At 38.1% G+C, this 21,388-nt stretch overlaps 1 protein-coding gene across 8 annotated transcripts in view; it reads right to left on the minus strand.

Moving 5' to 3' along the window:
- Positions 1-378: 378 nt before the first annotated feature.
- arhgap12b (Rho GTPase activating protein 12b) overlaps positions 379-21,388 on the minus strand; it is a 69,975-nt gene continuing 48,965 nt past the window's right edge. For 3 of the 8 annotated variants that reach the window (XM_017703699.2, XM_037544345.1, XM_037544344.1), the window contains 16 exons: positions 21,282-21,362; positions 20,239-20,364; positions 15,813-15,887; positions 15,160-15,231; positions 13,932-13,993; positions 13,725-13,806; positions 10,112-10,234; positions 9,159-9,260; positions 8,927-9,025; positions 8,596-8,698; positions 8,363-8,482; positions 7,714-7,812; positions 7,491-7,568; positions 7,093-7,227; positions 5,657-5,762; positions 379-2,369 (listed from right to left, as the gene is read on the minus strand). In XM_017703699.2, the coding sequence (XP_017559188.1) occupies positions 2,195-2,369; positions 5,657-5,762; positions 7,093-7,227; positions 7,491-7,568; positions 7,714-7,812; positions 8,363-8,482; positions 8,596-8,698; positions 8,927-9,025; positions 9,159-9,260; positions 10,112-10,234; positions 13,725-13,806; positions 13,932-13,993; positions 15,160-15,231; positions 15,813-15,887; positions 20,239-20,364; positions 21,282-21,362 (1,638 nt within the window). In that variant the 3' untranslated portion in view covers positions 379-2,194. The remainder of the gene's footprint in view (positions 2,370-5,656; positions 5,763-7,092; positions 7,228-7,490; positions 7,569-7,713; positions 7,813-8,362; positions 8,483-8,595; positions 8,699-8,926; positions 9,026-9,158; positions 9,261-10,111; positions 10,235-13,724; positions 13,807-13,931; positions 13,994-15,159; positions 15,232-15,812; positions 15,888-20,238; positions 20,365-21,281; positions 21,363-21,388) is intronic. The other 5 variants (XM_017703704.2, XM_017703710.2, XM_017703716.2 and 2 more) reach the window with 5 other exon arrangements.

The following is a 21,388-nucleotide window of genomic DNA, read 5'->3' on the forward strand; positions in this document are numbered from 1 at the left end:
TCCCTGCCCCCTCCGCCTCTGCTACACAGGTTGTGGTCGCAAGCAGGCCTGTGATTTTATATTTGCCTGGTCATTTGTCTTACTTTTCTCCAATCCAAGGTGGTCTCTCCTCTTAGAAAAACAGAGCAAATCCTATACATAAAAGCTAATTTAAAAAAACAAATAAAGAACCTAATAAGAGAGTAACTTATGCAACTTATGCACCTTCGGGTACCTTATGTTGTTCATTGGCCACTACAAACTGAGATTTTTCTAAATAGTTCCAAAAAATGAAGACTCACTTCAGTTTTTAAAGAAATGAGAAAACAAAACATCACCACTATACAAATGGAATAATGAGAGAAAAGCTAGTAGACACAGCAAATCAGCCACATACTGTTTGTTATTTGTATTCTTTTTAATTAGAATTAGACTCGTCCATGTCAGAAACAGTAGTTAGTCTCAGAATTACATTCAAAATGTGCTGCTCACAATGCATTGCGATACCAACCCTTCTTTATTTCTGAAGCAATTAATATCTAATATTTATTATTATTCTTAATGTATATAATATTAGAGCAATCTGTTCACACTTCAGACGCTATTTGCATTCTTTTTTATAACAACTGGTTCATCAAGTATTATTTTAAAGGTAATCTGTACACATGCTTTTGAAATCTCAAATATATATATAAAAAAGAATCTTCACATTGTGTACAGCCACACCATAACACTATTTCCAGAGCCCTCCTGTCTTTTGCCATCATATTTACGTAGAGACTAAAGAAAGCGGGACAGAGAGAAGATTAGAGGGGGAGTACCACTACTGATCTGAAATAGAAGCGGAAAGACTGAAAGCAAATTTAAACATCTCCCCTTTCAAATTCCAGTAACGAAGATGAAGATGAAAATTAAAGGGGCGGGGCAAACAAGGAGAAAAGCGTTATCCGTGTAAACTTCAAATTAATCCATAGACACTTGTGTTTTTCACCTAGAGGCATAGGGATCACATTCGGACAACACACTATGGATTGGTACAACCCCTAGAAGATGCGCTCATGTACTTCCAACTGTTCCACAGGTAATACTTGAATGCTTCATTTTATCCCAAATAAGCAGCACAGTCTTAACCACAGGTCTGACGGCACACACATGCCATCATATTGTCATAGTCCTGTTACTTCATCAGAGAGTTCCTCAAAAGCTCAGACAATTGTTCTGAGATCCTATTGGGTGAGATGCTGTCACAAGGTAGTAATCCAGTATCCAGTCTTGGAGATGGAAGAGGAAGTTCTTTCCAGTTCTTTCAAAGAACAGAGTCTGCAGTCAAAAGGGCAGATACTATAAGCTTTTTGATAAGAGCAAGAAAAAAGGTGAAAAACACATCCAAGTAAGCTATGCCAATCCTTCTGGATCCTGAAAGAGTCCAGTTGTAATACTGACAGTAAGATATTATTTATATTTATTTAGCTCAGCCTGGTAAATGACTCCCTTTCCATAGATTAGTAGTCAGTGAGAAATAATACTGCTTGCCATAACAGTCCACTGTATTTCACAAGGAAAAAAAAAAAAAAAGGTCCAGAATGTCCAAGTGCAGATTAGCCCAAAGCACAGAGGGCATCGGAGCTAAATGAGTCCAGGTTCAGAAGCCTTTCTTCAGTGTTCACCATACACATACACCTCAAAGAACTCCCATAATCCTTAGCACATAGCAGTCTTCTTCAAGCCATCTGTACTGGTCAAGACAGGAGCAGTGTCCAATGAGTGTCTATTCTCATCCTCTGCAAAAGCACAAATGGAGACCTTTCCAAATTGTCCAGACAATAAAATAAAAAAAATCCAGCTTATTCTCAGCCAAGAGCAGAAGAGCAGAAGCAGCTTCTTTTCAGGAATGGTAAACCATCCAACCAAAAAAAAAAGAAAAAAAAAAAGCAAAAATCAAAAAATTCTGTACATCATCAAAAGCCTCAAAAGAATGAAGTGCATAAAGTACCTTTCTATATTCTTGAATTATTTCAACCACTTTTGCAACCGTCCATAACTCAGTCAGTCCGCTCTTTGTGTATTGTATATTACTAAGCTTGGTCCACAGCGAATGAAAGCCTGCCTTTGTTTTTACATGGTGTATTCTGCGATGGTCATGTTTCGGCATGGTGTTCTCTGGACCCTTCTCAAGCAGGTGAACGCGAGAAATGTTCTACACACTTCAGATGCTCTACCTGCCGAATATGTTCTCATATTCCAGCAGGATCAGTTCTACGATCTGGTTCTGGTAGACCATGTGGACGGCCATGTTACCCGTCTCGGTCTCAGGCCGCAGGAGCGTGGGGCCGAAGACAATGGCCACACTCTGAGTAGTCATCCTGTTCGCCTCTCCATGATCTATCACTCTGATAGAGATAGATAAATAGATAGATAGATAGATAGATAGATAGATAGATAGATAGATAGATAGAGAGAGAGAGAGAGAGAGAGAGAGAGAGAGAGAGAGAGAGAGAGAGAGAGAGAGAGAGAGAGAGAGAGAGAGAGAGAGAGAAAGAATCATACTGATGTCACTTCTAGTAAAACAGCATCAGCTAAACATTTCATGAGCAATATCAAGCTTATGTTGAACACTATGTAGCACATTGAAGTTCTCTCATATGCAAAAAAACAAAACCAGTCTAAAACTAAACAGAATGTGTAGGGCTACAGTTCAGTTTTACTATACATAATCAATAAATCTGTTGATTACTGCCTTCGTAAATCTTCATAAAAATACTAAAATTGCAAATGTATCTTCAATATGTGTTTGATCATATGGAAAGCTCTTTGAAGGAAATTGGAACAAAAATATTACAGGAGTTACATATCATAGAATTCCAAGGCAAGACCATCAAGTCTCACCAGGACTATGCAAAAGAAATACTTTTACATAACAAAAAGCACTGCCAAGTCACAGAGTCTATGGGTTTCATTCTTGCTAAGAGTTTTCAGAACCCCTTTCATTCTCTGAGACACTTTTTCTGCTACCATCATGTTTTAAACTGTCTTGTCTTCCTTTCTTAAAGAAGCAATGTTACTAGCTAAATAACAAATGATAACACTGATTCACCGTTACAACCCTATAAATAAATGTTGATTTTTTTTTACCAACATAAAAACACTCAAATATGGGTCCAATATCCTGCTGCATCAGAATATGAGGCATCAAGTATGATTCCATATCATGATGTCTATGAAGCAGCCTACTGCTGTCCTCCATCTGCAGCTTCAGTAGACTGAGAGTCATTTAAATGCAAATGGAAGCAACGGCAAATGTCAGAGTGTTTGATATGGCAATGACAATCTGAACTCAGCACCAACATAGACCTTCACTGAGGGTGAGAGAGCAGCCTGTACTGATCAGAAATGAACGACTCTCCCCCTCAGTGCTCTTCTTTCCCCAGCTACTCACTTTTCTTTCATCTACAGCTAACTGCAGCAGAGGCACTGTGTAAAAGATGTGTGCCAACTCTAAGTGACAATCATTCAAAATGATGGAGGTGATACTCCTGCCTGAAGATTACACTCAGCTTTAGAACCTCTCAGTCACTATAAAAACATGCTGGTTTTTGCTTCGCCTTGAGGGAGGGTGCACAGTTTCTCTCTTACTGTATGAATGGTGAGATGTTTTAAAAACCCATTTCAGAGAAAAGGAGGAAAAAATGACAAACACTTTGACTATGTATTGAAATACATCAGACATGCCAGACAAATGGTAAGCATAAAAAAAACAAAGAGAGATATGGCAAAAAAGTTAAATGATATTAAGAAATAGTAAGAAAATAAATATACTAGTATAAATGATTCAAAACTGCTGTAATTAATACATATTCTTCAAAACTGCTAAAGTTTTAAAAGAGTCTTTGAATGCATTTGAATGGAGAAGTTGGTGGAGCAGAATACACTAAACTCTATGTAAAGTTTCTTAACTGTACCTGCATTGCACAGTAGTTATTTCTCACTGTAAACTGCAACAACAGGGTTTGACCAACACCTGTAACTAGCAGGCAATGACTGACTTGTATATGAAACACAATACTTCTTAACCAAATGTGAAAGCCATTTCCATTTTGGTTGTTGCACATGTTCAGTGTAATCTGGAAGTTAAGGCTTCACTACAGCAGATTCCACTCAAAGCTCCAACTGATGAAAGATTCATTCAACTCTTACCTGCTTCAGGGGAAGCCAACTTAACACCTCATGATTATTTTACAGCTTGGGATGGAGCAGTTTAGCTGACGAATGAAGGTGCATTTTTAATAGTTTTAGGATGTTTTCACACATAGTTCTTTTTAAAAGAACAAAATATTGCAATTTGTGGTAAAATATTCCAATAGTGCCACCATTAGTTTTAGCATAACAGTCAATGTCATTCATGAAATAATTTTCGCTTAGCATCACCCTTTAATGACTGTAAAAACACAACAGCTGTAATATGCCAGCACTACAGTCTCTTCACAAGATGACACAAACCCATGAGCAGCCATTCCCCTGAGGAGTCTGTTTTCACCTTCTCTCTGCTGTTACTGTGGTTGTATTTGTATTGTAATCCTCAAGGTTAACTTTCCACTGACAAAACTTAAATAGTCAGAGATATTTGTAATTCATATAATCAAATAAGAGAAATCAAAGAATTTTTTCTTCTTGTAACTATCTGATTAACTAGGATACTGTTGTCTCGCTGTGTACGAAACACTGCATTGAGCTGCAAAGGAGAAATGAGAGGTGAAAAACGAGGGATGATGAATTCCTGCAGTGAAAACAGTTCACACCTCTCCACAAAGGTTTGCACCGAGATAAAATGGACGCAGCTTTCTTTATATCAAAACAACAGTGTACAACTATCACAATAAATCAAATCGCACCTAAACACTATAAAAAAATAATAAAAAAGATGAAAATCCAGTTTCAGTTTTGTAAATCAATCATTTTCACTGAAACATAAGAATATAACATTGTTCAAGAGAAAAAAATGCATAATGCAAACCTCCCTGCTTTTTATAGCTACTGTGAAAAGGAGCCAAGCACAAAATGAGTCTGGATTTTCAGTGCGTATGTCAAACACACTCAAACCCCACCCTTTTTAGCTTTGGTAAGGCACCACGACCAGACACCTTATGCTTCTTTGGTGCTTAATGCAGATACAGATTCTTACATACACTGTAATGTAATTACATCCCTACCACATACACACACACACACACACACACACACACACGCAAGCAAGCATTTCTTATGTACCATCAGTCCATTCTTATGTAATTTAATCAATCTACTCAACCTCGCCCCTCTTTGACTGACTCTCTTTCTCATATGTTGATCACTCCTGCATCACACCATGGTGCCAGGAGGATGTGGTCCATCACCTATCTCCCTCCATATTCCTCCTCCTGTGCTCTCTCATAATGATGCAGTTGGCTCATGTCCAGGTCTGTCCCAGTAATGGATGGAGTGAGATAACTCAATACAGACAGCCTGTGCAGAACACATGCTGTACCCGAATCACCTCTGACAAACACAAACACAAATCTACGAGGCTCCTTTCCAAATCCTACATACAAAAGGACCAAATCTATTACACTTCAAATCAAGGAGCCTTTCCATGACCCTCCACCCACCCCAAAAGGGTGTCAGATAAGGGGACAGAGGTTACCTTTTCAAGTGTTTGAATAAGACTTGCATTGTTTCCTGATTTGGTTTTGGCAACTGCTTGATTAGGTCTTTTATGCCCTGGACCCGCTGCTTATAGTCAGGGTTTTCTGTAGAAAAAGCAGAAGAAATACGTAAGAGAAAAGAATTAGCATCTGCCTCATGGCCTCTCAGCAAAACTGTCCTCAGTGTTCTCTGCTTAGTCACTGCTTTGACAATTTCTTTACAAAACATATCTTATAGCACCCTCTTGTGGCTACTCTCCGAAGCGTACATTTTTCATGTTACAGAAAATAAATACTGTGAACTTCAGTACTGCCTAACACATTAGTAATCATCAAATATTTAAGGTCATATATATGGGAAAATATAGACAATTGCTCTGCCACTATTCTAACCTAAGCAGGTTCAGCTTTTATTGTAAACAGACACTGTGACAGTGTCAGCCACTCAGATTCAGTGTCTAAAATGCTAAATTTCAAAGAAATTTGAAAGAGAAATTTAAATACAGACATTACATGTAGCTAACAGCAACATGGACTTCTCCAGGCTGCATCTTTTTTAATTATTTGCACTGAAGATGTTTAAAGGAATGCTTTTGTGATGTTACTGTGTGTTTCTTTTGTGTGTACTTTAAATCAACATACACTATATGGACAAAAGTACTGGGACAATACGTCACACCATCATTGGACTCTGGAGCAGTGGACACATATTCTGTGAAGTGACGAATCATGCTTCTCTATCTGGCAGTCTAATGGAGGAGCCTGGGTTTGGTGAATGCCAGGAGAATGCTAGCACTGCATTGTGCCAAGTGTAAAGGAGGGATAATGCTATGGGGTTATTTTTCAGGGTTGGCCTAGGCCCCTTAGTTCCAGTAAAGGGGAAATCTTAATGCTCAGCATAGCAAGACATTTTGGACAATTGTATGCCTCCAATTTTGTGGGAACAGTTTCTGCCCAGCATGACTGAGCCCCAGAGCATAAAGGCATGGCTGGGTGAGTTTGGTGTGGAAGAACTTGACTGGACATCAAAGAACCCTGACATCAACCCCATCAAACACCTTTGGGATGAACTAGAACAGAGACTGTGAGCCAAGCCTTCAACCAACATCTGTGTCTGACCTCGGATATGCTCATATGGATGAATGGACAAAAAATTCCCCACAGATATTCTTTAAAAACTTGTAGAAAGCTTCCCAGAAGATTGGAAGCTGTTGTAGCTGCAAAGCAGGGACCAACTCCATGTTTATGCTTATGGATTAAGAATGGGATGTCATAAAAGCTTCTGTAGGTGTCTCAGTACTTTTGTCCATATAGTGTAGTTATTAGTTCCGAAATGCCCAAAATGTTCATTTGTTTAGTGCTTAATTGTTGATATCTTATTTAACTCCTGTATAAATCAGATGCATAACTATTAGGGATAAAGAAGATAACTCACTAATGGCATTAACAAAGTCATTAAAAGAGGCATAGGTGAAGAGAGGCTCTGGAAGCTCCCTGAAAAACATCTTCAGAGCACCAGTGGTCACATGGATATCCTCCCATTTGCTGTCCTCTAGATCCACCTTCTCATCTGTCATACACAAAGACCAGAGATGTTTAAGAAATAGAAGCACCATAGATTTTAATTTTTTTTTTATGCAACGGCATTATCATTAAATGAGTAGGTAACAACAAAAACGAACTGATATGACCATCATAATTTGGTATTTTTTTATGTTACATATGTTACATAGATGTAGCTTAGGTATAAACAGATCTGCTTTTAAACACACACTTAATATTTTAATTTCAGTATCCATCACAGAGAAATCTTTAAATGCACACTACCCGTACCATGATTGACAGCAAAGCGTAGTTTCTGAATAACAGCCAGATTGCCGCTAACTCTGTATAAGCCATCAATATTTAAGCCTGTAGAAAAACAACAGAGAGAAAGAAAGAAAAATGAAGCCAACCCTTAAGTCTGTTTAATGTATCAATTTTATTTAGTTTGCAGCACTAAATGAACAATCGAACATAAAAATTCACTCAAAAGCTATAATAAGTTTGGGAGTACCTGTTTTTTCCACATGCTCAATACACATCCTGACAAAGTTGGGTACTGAGGTGTTCTCCCTGGCACAGAGACTGGTCAAACTGCACCCAAACACCTGATCTAAAAACAGAGCAGATAAAAGAACGATTCATAGATCCAGCCAGAGTTAGGAGGATATATTACACAATGTAGAGAGGAATTTGTCTATACATTCTCTGCTCACAAATGCATTATTTTTTGCTTTTGGAACTTTTACCAGGTTGGACAAGCTTTATAGACTTTCAGCAAAAATCCCAAACCCAAATGTCTGTATGCAGAGTAAAGTCTTCCAAACTAATAGAATTAATTTATTCTTTAAAAATCACTACTCATCACCTCTTTCCCACTCAAAACCCAGGACATTATAAGGATGCCCTTTTCTGCCTTTCTCTAGAATAATGCACAAAATACATTCTTGTGAAGTTCAAAACCTAAACCAAAAAACATTTACATAATAACATTTACATTTAATAATAATAATAATAATAATAAAAAAAAAATCAGAACCGTTGAGCTCACAGAAACACTTTCATTGTAAACATTTTCATTCCAGACTGTGTAAACATTTAACAATCTTTAAATTCCTGAGTAAAAGTGCATCTGTGCATGGGGATTCAGGGGAGTGGTGTACCTTTGATGTACCCCTTGTCTCTGACAGCCTGTAGGGTGGGTCTTCGTGTTAGGAATTTTTTAAGCTTTACTCTGGTCTTCTTCTGATCTGATGACTCCATACTGGCAGAACTCTTCATTGCTATATACAGGAACAAATCAGAGCAATACAGATGAGGGGTGATGTGCTGAAGTGGTGAGGTGTGAGGATTAATCACTATGTTTGTATACAGGTGTTTATATGTTCTTCTTTACCTTTGTTTTTCTTCAGATCTCTGTGATCTTTCTCTTTGTCTTGTTTCTCAGTTCCAGGAGACTCAGGCATGTCCTCTTCAATAGCCTCATCCGATTCCCATGCCTACGTACAGCATACATGAAAATACACATATCTGCCTGCTTCTAATTAGGGAAAGTAAAGACTGATATATTTGTATGAATGTGTATATTAGATTAACTACTGTTACAAATTGAATGTTTATACATAGTGGCAAGTATCAGAAATGCTTATTTCTCACATTTTAGCTGAGGTTACCAAGTGAGACTACAAATGCTGTGTAAATAAATGTGTGTCTTGTGAGACACTCACGTGTGTATTGATGGCCTCAGTCAGTGCTTTGTACCAGTCAGTGATGATGCTGTCTATCTCTGACTGGATCAGCAGCTCTGTGCCCTGACGTGTCTTTAGCTGGAATCAAAGGGTCAGTTGGGGTCATTAGGCAGCAAGATTACTTGAAGCACATGAAGCTTGAAGTTTAAAAACATTATAGGCCATTTCACTAGATACTATGTAAGATATACCCAGCGTAATCACTGTTTACCTCAATGACATGTTTCTTACTGGACTTCTCCTTGGAAGCCCATTCCACTGAACCACCACGCAGGTCCACAGTGAATTCAGGTTTTGACTGGTTTCCTCCAAACTTCAGATGGTAAAACAGAATTACATAAAACATTGTGCACTGGGATACACTGTAATATCTGCAACTCACTGGTTAACCCAAGAGTTGCCAGACATTACAATACCTTATATATCATATCTTTTCCATCAGTGTTACTGTTTCATTATTGAGTGCTGCTTAACAGATTATTGACCACAGCTACAACACACCTTAGGTGCCAGTTAGTTTTGTATTATAGGGAAAGTCTTTAAATTAATGTTAAGGCAAGCTCCTTCTTTACTAACTCATTCATGTTCATTTACTAACATTCATGTTCTCACATTCACAAACGTGTTTTTATCCACCTCTGCAAAGCACAAGCCAGGCGGTCATCCTACTTTCTAACAGTTAAACAGACTTGAAACTAGTTCCCCAAAACCGACATGCAAAAAGTCTTTAAAAAGAACAGTTCTGTTCACCCATGATGATGTTCCAAATGTAAAAATACATGCCAGTGCATGGCCTTTTCAGTCATTTCCCATACCCACCTATCCTAATAGAATTCATATTATCAACAAATCTAAAATTTTTTTTAATAAAAAAAAAAAAAAAAAAAAAAAAAAAAAAGACCAAGCAAGCAAGAGGGGAGGGTGTAAGCATGAGAAACAAGCAGAAGGACAGACATGCAAAGATATTATGAGCAGGAAGCCCCATTTGAGCAGCGTAAAACAGTTTTGAATGTTAGTTGAATTTCATTCCAAATAATTTTCTTTACTTTAAGTTTAGCAAGTTTAGCAGGCTTGCAATTACATATCTACAACAGGTTTAGAGTAAGGCAAACTGTTCAAAAAACTGCATGAAGGCTTCCTGTGTGGAAGGGCACCGACACATACAGAGCAAGGCTGGCCACGCCCAAAGTGCTTATAGGAGACCGCAGGGCGGGGCTTAACTGAACGCTTCCAGTTGCTTAGCAACGAGAGGAGGAGCTCAGGGAATGAGCCATTGCGGTAGTAGGACTTCGAGAGAAGAGAGAGAAGGAAGGAGGGGAAGAACAGAACAGAAAGAGAGTGATGATGCACAAACAGATTCACAATCACAGCACACACAGAGAAGGAAATAAAAAAAATGGAGAGATGAATTAAGGTACTCAAGAGGGACAAACTAGATGCATTGACACTAATATAAGACTAATTCAATATACCAGTATAAAGGGCACACCTGGCTGGTACATAAACTTTGCTCTTTATATTTCCCAGTTCAGGAGGGCTGACAGACATGGTAAAGTAATGGTTCTACGAAAAACTAATTTTCCACAGACACAGTTGATTGGCCAAGACATGTTCCAAATTTTGCTACTTTAGTGTAGAACTGGAGCATCATGACAGCACTCTATAGGATCCGTATTTACAAACCACTTCAGGAGTAGGAGTGCTGACTGAAAATCAGTATGTGTCAAAATGACCATCTTAAATATGGAGGATTCAGATCTAAGACCAGTCCTGCTTTGTGAATAACAGGCCCTGGTGTTGTCTGAAATGCTGCCTGTTCATTATTACAGCTCAGTTACTCTATACCCTAAACCACAGTGCACCAGTGAACACCTGGAGGTGGTTTGAGTAGGTTGAGATAGGCTGTGGGGGTGTATTTTTACAGAAACAATTTAAGGCTATTTAAGCGTTTGTACATTTTGGGGATGTTCTAAGAGAACCTTTTTATGTAATGATGATGAAAGCTATAAATAATCTATCCTTCCGAGCCACCGTGAAGCAAGGTGTTATAACACTTATCCCCAAAACTGGTAAGGACCACACTATTTTAGACAATTTAAGACCCATCACTAAATAAAATTATTACTTTGATATTAGCCAGTACATTAAAAACTAATATGCACCAAATTATCAGTGACACACAATCTGGTTTGATGAAGGGAAGATCTATACACAATATTTGTCTTATACAGGACCTCATTGATTATAACCATCTTATTGAGGATGACCGTTTTATTCTTTTCTTGGATTTTTATAAGGCGTTCGACTCTGTCAAGCATCCTTTTATTTTTCACAGCCATGAGGAACTTCCACTCGATCCTTTATAGAACGCAGAATTAAACAAGGGTCCCATCTCTCCTTTTCTTTTTATAATGGCTACAGAGATGCTCTCTATTTTTGTCAAAAACTCTAATATCGCTCCTCTTAATATTTTAGGGAGACCATTCATAACCAGCCAATTTGCGGATGACACCACTATTTTCATGAAAGATGTAAGTGAGACTCCAAAAATTATTAGTAGTTTTTCGAAAGCCTCAGGTCTTAAATTAAATTTGAATAAGTGTGAAATGATGTCAATCCATCCTACACATTTAAATGAGGTTCATAACATCCCAATCAAAAACTATTTGGGTATACTTATTTCTAAAGATCCGGATGAGAATGAAAAACAATGTATGGAAGGTTATTGAGAAATGTCAATCCAGACTCAATTTTTGGTTGTTAAGGGACATTAGTTTGTTTGGTAGAATTTTTCTAACGAAAATGGAATTGATATGTAGATGTATTTATCCAGCTCTTTAGCCATCCCAAACAAAGCTGTTAAAAAAAGTCAAATCAGATTAACTATGATTATACATGAAAGAAAAAGGTACACTACATCAAGAAAACAGATATGACTAAATATTATGAGGATGGAGGACTACAGGCTATAAACATTGATTTCATGAATGGAGCTCAAACATGTCGTTGTTTAATAAGGACTGGATGGAAAAGGGCATTTGGTCGGTGTTACATTTAGTTGATAGTAATGGCTGCCTGTTGTCATACAACGCGCTGTGTCATCAGTATAATTTGAAAAAATTTACATTTTTTTTTTATTAATGCCATTCCTAAATCTATTTTGTGTTTTATTTCAGGTAGTCTGGCTCATTCACCCATCATTCCCCGTTTACCACAATTATTGACTGAAGACTGTTCTTTTAAGGACTCCAAACTTTCCAATAAGATTATCCGGCACACATTTGACAATATTCTGTATCCCACTTTACCATTTAGAAACTCCATTCGTCAAAATTTACCCACAATCAATTTATAAGTTACGTACCAGATACATCAAATTTCCAATTGTTCCAAAAGCCAAAGAAGTCCACTTTAAAACTCTAAATGGAATCCATCCTTCCAGTCACTTTATTCAGCTACGATTTGGTATTGAAACAAATAACTGTGTCTTTTGTGCAACTGAGCATTTATTTTTTCACTGCATATATGCTGAAACTTTGTGGTCTGATATATCTTTGATTGGTTATTTTTCAAAGTTCCTTTTCTCAAAATATTCTCTGACTGACAATTTACGGACTTATTATGGACAATTACAACAATGACTTTTTCATAAAACACTATTATCATCCTGGGAAAATTGTTCATCCACAAAGCCAAATACTTTAAAGTTAAGCCAAGGTTCTGTGTTTTTCACAATGACTTATGTTGTATTGCAAAGCTTCTAGACTGATGCATAATAAGTACGCCCACCAACTCTGTTCTTCAACTGAAGATAATGATTTAGAATCTAAAACCTAGCTCTCTTATGTTTTTCTTTTTACTTTCTTCTGTATTCTATTTATTTATTTTCTTCTTTGACTGCACATATCCTTTTTCTTTTCCTTTACTTGCAGTACTCTTTTAAATTGTGCCTTTTTGTATGTAAATTGCACCTTTTTGTATGTATGCATGTTCTTTGTACAATAAAGTTTTTAAAATTAAAAATTTTTTTTTAAAAAGAATTAAAATAAAAACTGAGCGTTTGTTAGCCTCTTAGCATTGTAGCTCCAGGAACAACATTGACAAAATTTCAAAAAACATGTCTTGGCTGATCTACTGATGTCTTGGCTGATTTTCCACTGAAGTGGAAAATTGGGTAAATCTACTAATTTAACATTCATTTAGTCATGGCTACAACAGCCACATCTCCTGCTATTAGGGATGTCCTGATCAAACCTAATCCAATTCTGATCATTTGTTTTTTGTGCTCTACCTAACACTACTTTTACTATTTTAAATGTATAATGAAAACTTGTAATATCTGCAACACCAGTGTTTTGACATGTTTGAACTGGCTACCTAGGCTATTTTCTGCTATCCTGCAAGTGGAATGCTGCCGAAAGCATTTTCAAAATATATCCCTTGATGTTTTTCCACTCGCAAGTTGTAAAACATTCTTCTTGACTGACGGCATTGCAGTGCCACTACAGCAGTAACACTTAGCTTGTGTTGGAACAATATGAAATCGTACCATATTCAAAAAGTACTTCACAAAAAGTATATACCACTCTGCAAATATGAAAAAAGTGTTTTTACTGCAGCATGATATGTATTTGTATTACCTGGTACTCAACTCTATTTAATTCAACCAGGAAAAAACTGGATCAGGACATCCCTAACTACCACAACGAAGGAAAATGACTTAAGCGATGACAGTTAAGAGAGCAGCCACTGAGAGGAGAGTAAAGTTCAAATATACCCAGCTGCTGCTGCTGGTCTGACCCTTAGCAAAGAGCAGTGTGGACCCCTGAAGAACAGTCCAGGATGACATCCAGTTCTTCCTAAAGGTCAAAAGTAGACAAAAGCAACAAAACTCAAAAAAAGAGCAGAGATTACAAGACAGAAGAACGCAATTTGACATATGCCCACCTACGCACAGAACATGTGTGTAAGGCTTGATCCATACCTGACTTTCTTTCCATTCTCAGTGATCTTGGTGACATTGAGGACTCCACACTTTTCTGAGGGCTGAAGGAGAAAGAAGAAATTAAACCAAGGCATAATCAATTGTTGACTTGTGGCAATGGGCAATCTTCTAAGAGTGGTATTAACTCCTTTTCACTCTCATAATTACACACCTTCATAATTTCAGAGTAGCTACAGAATAATGCAGCTAATGATTAATAACCTAATAATAAATCTGGGGTTCATAGAGTTAAAAGATCAAGTAGGAATTTCAAATCATCTCAGGAAGCAGCACACATGAGACATAAAAAAATCTACATCTGCCTGTTCTAATATTTAAGGCTTTTCATATTTGAGAATAAAACAAGCCAATAACAACTCAAATTAAACAAAGTAGATTTCCCATTATAATCATCTACACTACAGTTTGCCAGAAGATTATCCAGTGGTTAAATCCTAATATATGATAATATGGACATAGTACCAATTTGGAAAAATTCCAAATCTGTCTCTCTCATATACATACAGAGAGTGTATGTAAGGATGTGGTTAAGCAAGTTAAAGATGCAGTACATACACACACTTTACACCTGGTCGTTTCCTTTGTCTTGAATATCTGGATTGTATGCAGAGTGATTATGCACATATAAATGCATGTGTTAATGCACCCAAGACACATTTAAAAAAGTTTTAAATCTGCATCCATCTCTCCAAGTCATTGCCAATAACCAAAACCCTTCCCAATACAGTGAGAGTGCCTCTATTGTTACATTGCTGCTCCTTTAGTTAATTTCTTAGTTCATTTCTTTTTTTTTTTTCTTTCTTTCTTTCTTTTTCTTTTTTTCTTTTTTTTAAACGGTCTCCCCACCATACACTGCTTTTTAACTCACATGGCTCATGGCTGAGATGACTAGTGCTGGAGGCCATTTGCTCTAAACTATTTTCTTGTGAATATTGATTGACAAAATTGTGATTTTCTTCTGAATAGAACAAATAATGAGGAGCAGCACATGAAAGTGGTTGTTATATATAAACAGATTTGTATATATTGCATATGTACCACATAGCAATTACACTTCAATCTGACTATTCAGAAACTCATTTGACTAACAGGCGTAAACACGTGTGGTTTAAATTTTATGAGGTTTACAATTCAGATTCTAGTCACATGAAACAACGAGGTGTAAATGGTCAGATAAATGTACATACATGTTAGTATGTATACTAACTGTAGAGGGGTGTTTAGGTGAGGAGGGACATGAGTCGGAATCGGGAGAACTGTGTTTGTTGGTTCCAGACTCCTATAAATCCAAAAGATGAAGAGAAACAGTGAGGTTAGCTTAGACGAGGAAAAGAAGAGAAAGAGAGGATGAAAGCAGTAAATTTGAGCCAGACTGAAGGTGTGTCAGAATCTACTCAGAGCTGAAGTAACAGAAAACAATGGAGAAGATTATTCTTTTTTTTATTTATTGTATTACTTTGTTATTTAGTTGTTCTTTTGAACAACTGAGACAAATGGCAGGCTTGTTAGTGATTTTGTTTTAAACATTTCACACAGATGACTTACAGGAAGAGACACACCATCAGGCTATAGCAGGGGTTAGTTTGATCTACATGATTTTGTTTTAGTCAAGCATTGTTCTTTCTCTGTCTCTCTCTCTCTCTCTCTCTCTCTCTCACACACACACACACACACACACACACACACACACACACACACACACACACACACACACACACACATACATCCACATAGCAAAATGTGCAGGGAGTCTCTACAGTCTGAGCAGAATGTGCCTGATTTGTTCTAGTTCTCTGATTCCATTAAAAGCAGTAATCAACTCTGATTTTTCATAGCTCAGCGAAAGGTTTGGGCACTAACTTGTTGTCTGTACAATGACAGGCCAAAAGCCCTGGAGAGGCGTTCCGAGGTGAACCGCCTACTTTTGACTGACAGCTGGAAAAGAACCAATGTACAGTATATGACTCAGCTATTACTAATACCAGCAAAATGTACCGTTTCATTACAAAATAACATTACTATCTCAGCGACAACTTCAAAAAAAAAAAAATTTTTACTGCTGTGGTCAGTGTGAAAGGCATTAATTAACATAGAAATAAATGGCATGGGGGCACAACACTGTGCACCAAATGGTGAGTTTACTGTCTCTGGTGAAGGCCAGTGTTTTTCAAACCAGTCCTGACGCCCATCAGATAAACCACATTTTGGCTGTGCCACAGCTTTCAGTACACTTGCAGGGGTGATAGTGGGAAAAATTCCTGAGCCTGAACTTTTTTTCTCTGCTCGGGAGGTGAGCAGGGTGGGGGTGCTATGTATGCGACACACTTAACACATAACTTGTTGGCCCCTGGGCGCAGATATATGTCTATGTATAACCCTGATCTTCATTACTGTCAAAGAATTTTTGCTTTTGAATTAGTCTCTTCAATGATAGATTGTGTTGAATTTTGTTGAAATACACGAACAACATTCAGACATGAGATAAACAAACCCAATATAAGCCTATATTTCAGAAGCTTGTGCAGATTACCAGAACTCTTGGGACTAGCAGGCCTGTTCAGGAATCCATACCTGTTTTTAACTAGTCACATACCTTATTGCTTCTATAGCATAGGAGACTACAGATACTACAGCCATACCAAGAACGGTCAGCAGGTGGCAATAACAATACTCCAAAGTAAACTAGGAATTGATTAGTAGCCTAACCATTGACTAAATGACATGAACAAGGACACATTCATTTCTTTTAAAAAAGTATAATAGCTATCTAAGCAGCATTTATTTTAAATATTTTGAAACAGTTACAGTGCAACAAACTCATAAATAATACTACAGCCCTAAAATTACTATTCAGTTCCATTTTCCCCAGGCTTAATATAGTTGTGTTCCATGGCTGAGTTTATACGTTTCGCGTTGACAGTTGAAAAAAATTCGCACGTGTATTTCCCGGGATTTCCTACTGAATCTATCAATTTGTTTGGTCAAAGCAAGTCCCGCCCCGCCCTGTTTCTGACTGGCTTAATGGCTAGTAGGCTAGGCCTTGGTGTTGGTTACAGTGAAACCTGCGGATCAAGAGAAGTGTCAGATCCTATGGTAAGATCACGAGGCCAGGGGTCGGCAACCCGCGGCTCCGGAGCCGCATGCGGCTCTTTGATCCCTCTGATGCGGCTCAGCTTTTGAAAATAATTAATTTTTATTAACGTATATTATTTTAAAAATTTTAAAATTTTTTTAAAAATGTTCGGGCGGAATATCACAAACGTCCGGTATTTAGTTTCGGTTCGCTTGACTGACATGTCGGAGCCACAGTCTCCAAACCATACACCATAGCAGGATGCACTACTGTCTTGTAAACCTTCCCTTTCACTCTTGCTGCTATCCTTCTGTCACACATCAGCCCTGACACCTGTCTCCACCCACTCCATCCTGCCTGCACCCTCTTCTTCACCTCTTTTCTACACCGTCCATTGCTCTGGATGGTTGACCCAAGATATTTGAAGTCATCCACCTTTACGACCTGTACTCCTTGCATCTTCACCTTTCCACCTGCCTCCCTCTCATTCACACACATGTATTCCGTGTATACACTACAAAGACAAGATATTTAAATGTTCAAACGGATAAACTTTATTGTTTTTTGCAAATTCACTCATTTTGAATTTGATGCCTGCAACATGTTCCAAAGAAGTTGGGACAGGGGCATGTTTACCACAACACTCAATAAGCGTTTGGGAACTGAGGACACTAATTGTTGAAGCTTTGTAGGTGGAATTCTTTCCCGTTCTTGCTTGATGTACAACTTCAGTTGCTCAACAGTCCGGGGTCTCCGTTGTCGTATTTTGTGCTTCATAATGCGCCACACATTTCAATGGGAGACAGGTCTGGACTGCAGGCAGGCCAGTCTAGTACCCGCACTCTTTTACTACGAAGCCACGCTGTTGTAACACATGCAGAACGTGGCTTGGCATTGTCTTGCTGAAATAAGCAGGGAGGTCCCTGAAAAAGACGTTGCTTGGATGGCAGCATATGTTGCTCCAAAACCTGTATGTACCTTTCAGCATTAATGATGCCTTCACAGATGTGCAAGTTACCCATGCCATGGGCACTAACACACCCCCATACCATCAGAGATACTGGCTTTTGAACTTTGCGCTGATAACAATCCGGACAGTCCTTTTCCTTTTTGGCCCGGAGGACACGACGTCCGTGATTTCCACAAACAATTTGAAATATGGACTCACCAGACCACGGAACACTTTTCCACTTTGCGTCAGTCCATCTCAGATGGTTTTCTGAAGTGTTCCTGAGCCCATGTGGTAATATCCGTTACAGAATGATGTCGGTTTTTAATGCAGTGCCGCCTGGGGGGATTGAAGGTCACGGCCATTCAACGTTGGTTTTTTGCCTTGCTGCTTACTTGCAGAGATTTCTCCAGATTCTCTGAATCTTTTGATGATATTATGGACTGTAGATGATGAAATCCCTAAATTCCTTGCAATTGCATGTTGAGAAACGTTGTTCTTAAACTGTTGGACTATTTGCTCACGCAGTTGTTCACAAAGTGGTGAACCTCGCCTCCTTACTTGTGAATGACAGCCTTTCAGGGATGCTCCCTTTATATCCAATCATGACACTCACCTGTTTCCAATTAACCTGTTCACCTGCGGAATGTTCCAAACAGGTGTTTTTTGAGCATTCCTCAACTTTCCCAGTCTTTTGTTGCCCATGTCCCAACTTCTTTGGAACGTGTTGCAGGCATCAAATTCAAAATGAGTGAATATTTGCAAAAAACAAAGTTTATGTTTGAATATCAAATATCTTGTCATTTGTAGTGTATTCAATTGAATACAGGTTGAAAAGTATTTGCAAATCATCTTATTCTGTTTTCATTTATGTTTTACACAACGTCCCAATAAGATGACTTACTGTCTTACATTACATTTTTATCAAACACATGGTATAAATAACTAACTAGAAACCTCAGTCACAAGGATGATGACCTCTTGAAAAGACAATTCTGTTCTGTTCAAGGGAAATATATTCTCAATCAAAAGAGACGGTCAGAAAAACTTAAAGCTCTATGGACTAGAAAAGGTTAAAACAGGATGTCACTTCATCACAAATGGTTAGAATGTTTTCATAATGCGTACACAGCATCAAAACCTCAATCCAACAACCCCATTCATACAGACGTTGAGACAATCGCAAAGTGTTCACAAAGTTTTTTTTTGCAACTCTATATTTTCACCCAACCAAACAGCTAAAAGGTTCTCAATGGAGAGGCAGAAGAAACTGGGAAAGCTGATATAAGATCAGGCTTCCACACATCAACACCAATCACTAGTTGCCAAAAATCCAGACTGGCCCACTAACAGTTAAACTAGGCTGCTTGACTAATCTGGGCTGAGTTAATCTGCAGTGGGATCTGTTGACAGTGAGAAAAGCCTCCGAAAGCAGCGGAAGGTGCTTAATTGGCTTTCAGATGGCATGCTGGTTTTCAAAGTAAGACACTAAAGCAGTCTGCAACAGAATGCATATTTAGTCCTGTCAGCATGAAAAGTATTTTGGGCGCACCTTTCTAACTGGGCATTATTCACTGAGACCAAAGCAAACAAACAGAACCTTGATAAAACAATATATGGCTCCATTAATACAAACCCCAATATCTTAAATAATAAATTAAAAGTAGTGATGTAATTAGTATTCAGAATACTATTAGCTGGTATTAAAAAATGAATGTGAAATAAAAAATGACTTGGTTTCAAACATGCATTGCGTACATAGTTTAATGCCTTTATAACAAGCAGCATTAATGACCACTCGTATTGTCTGCTTGTCATATCTTAGCCAGAGTGGAATATGGAGGCTTGTGGTTGTGCTGGATTAGGTGGCGAGAGTGCCGAGTCTCAGAAGAACGCCGTCAGAGCTGATTAGGAGTGAGCTGCTCAACACAGCCACTCTCATTCAGCAAAGGAACAATACTGTCCATTGACTTCACAGAGTAACTAAACACAACAGTTCAAACCAAAAATCAACCAAATTTAAGCAATAAAACACAACACTAGTATATTGTTGTGACTAGTTAACACTAATAAATGTCTGGATATTTAATGATAAATGGATCAATGATCCTAAATCGTCTAAATTACTTGAAATAAATAATGGCTGTATTAATTTACATTAATGTTTAAGAACATTTTTCCTTTTCCTGTAGTGATCCTTTTTCCAACAGTGAAGATATGCAAGTTACATATAGCAGCTGAAAGTGTAAGAAAATTGTCATTACCTTGTCACTAAGGTCTAGTACGTAGGTGCTGTATCTCCACTTAGTGAGGACAATGGGGTCTGGCTGTTTCCTTTCTAAACTGCGACTTTTAGGAGCATCTCCAGCATTTGGAGGGGAGAGATTGTACTGTAGATAAACAAAAGAAAGAAAGAGAGGAGGTAATAATGAATAAAAGAAGTATAAACGAGTCAAGCAGGAACAAAGACTTAACAAAATGGGAGAAATGTCAAAAACGTAAACAAACAAAGATCTGATCATCCATAAACAGATAAACAATTAAAAAAAAACTAACACATTATTATTCAAATGAAGAGCAGAATAGCTACCTCTCCCCTCGCTGGCCACAACACCATGTGTGGTCCACTCTCCTTACTCCATTCAAAACCCCCCCACCCCAAACAACCCCAGGCTTACTTCATACGTGTGCTGTGTTAAAGAGGGTGTGAAGGTATGAGGTGTGAGCCTGCAGTCAGAGAAGGTGTGGTCTAAAGTCTCAAGCTGAGCGCCTGCATGTCTGATCTATTAACTAGATTAGAGAATCAGGGTTAATTTTAGATTACCTATACTGTGGATATAGATTACCTAACACTGTGGATCGCGCACCGCTGGCCATGCACTGACAGCTCATGGGGGGTCCAAAGGGGAAATTTAGGATTAAGGTGATTGTGTGCGTTTATATATGGTGTATCCCATATGTAAAGAGCATAAACGGAATACATACAGACAGTAAACTTTATGACTGTCCAGGTTTGTGTGTCTATGTACATGAGTTAAGGATTGCATAGCTGACTAATATATCCACATGTCAGTGCTGTGGACATCCAATGACTTGTCAGGAATAATGCCTCATCTTTATAATAAAACATGCTGGTGGAAGAAGCAGTAGTCCATGCAGAAGGATCCTGAAAGCATGTAAATCCCACACTAAGTGCCTTCCTTACTTTTTTCGTTACGGTAAATGACAATTTTTCAATGAATTATTCCACTAAGTAGGTGCCGTTTTCATGTACAACTAGTATGGGTGTGTTGGTGTTTTCTCTTACTTTGGGGAGCTCCCACTCAGAGCGGGATCCATCAGCACTGTAGTAGTATGGCCTGCCCTGCTCATCCACATGCTTTATCCACTAGAACACAAAACATAAGGGAGATA

The sequence above is a fragment of the Pygocentrus nattereri genome, chromosome 13 (genome assembly GCF_015220715.1).
Source record: "Pygocentrus nattereri isolate fPygNat1 chromosome 13, fPygNat1.pri, whole genome shotgun sequence".
NCBI lineage: Eukaryota > Metazoa > Chordata > Actinopteri > Characiformes > Serrasalmidae > Pygocentrus > Pygocentrus nattereri.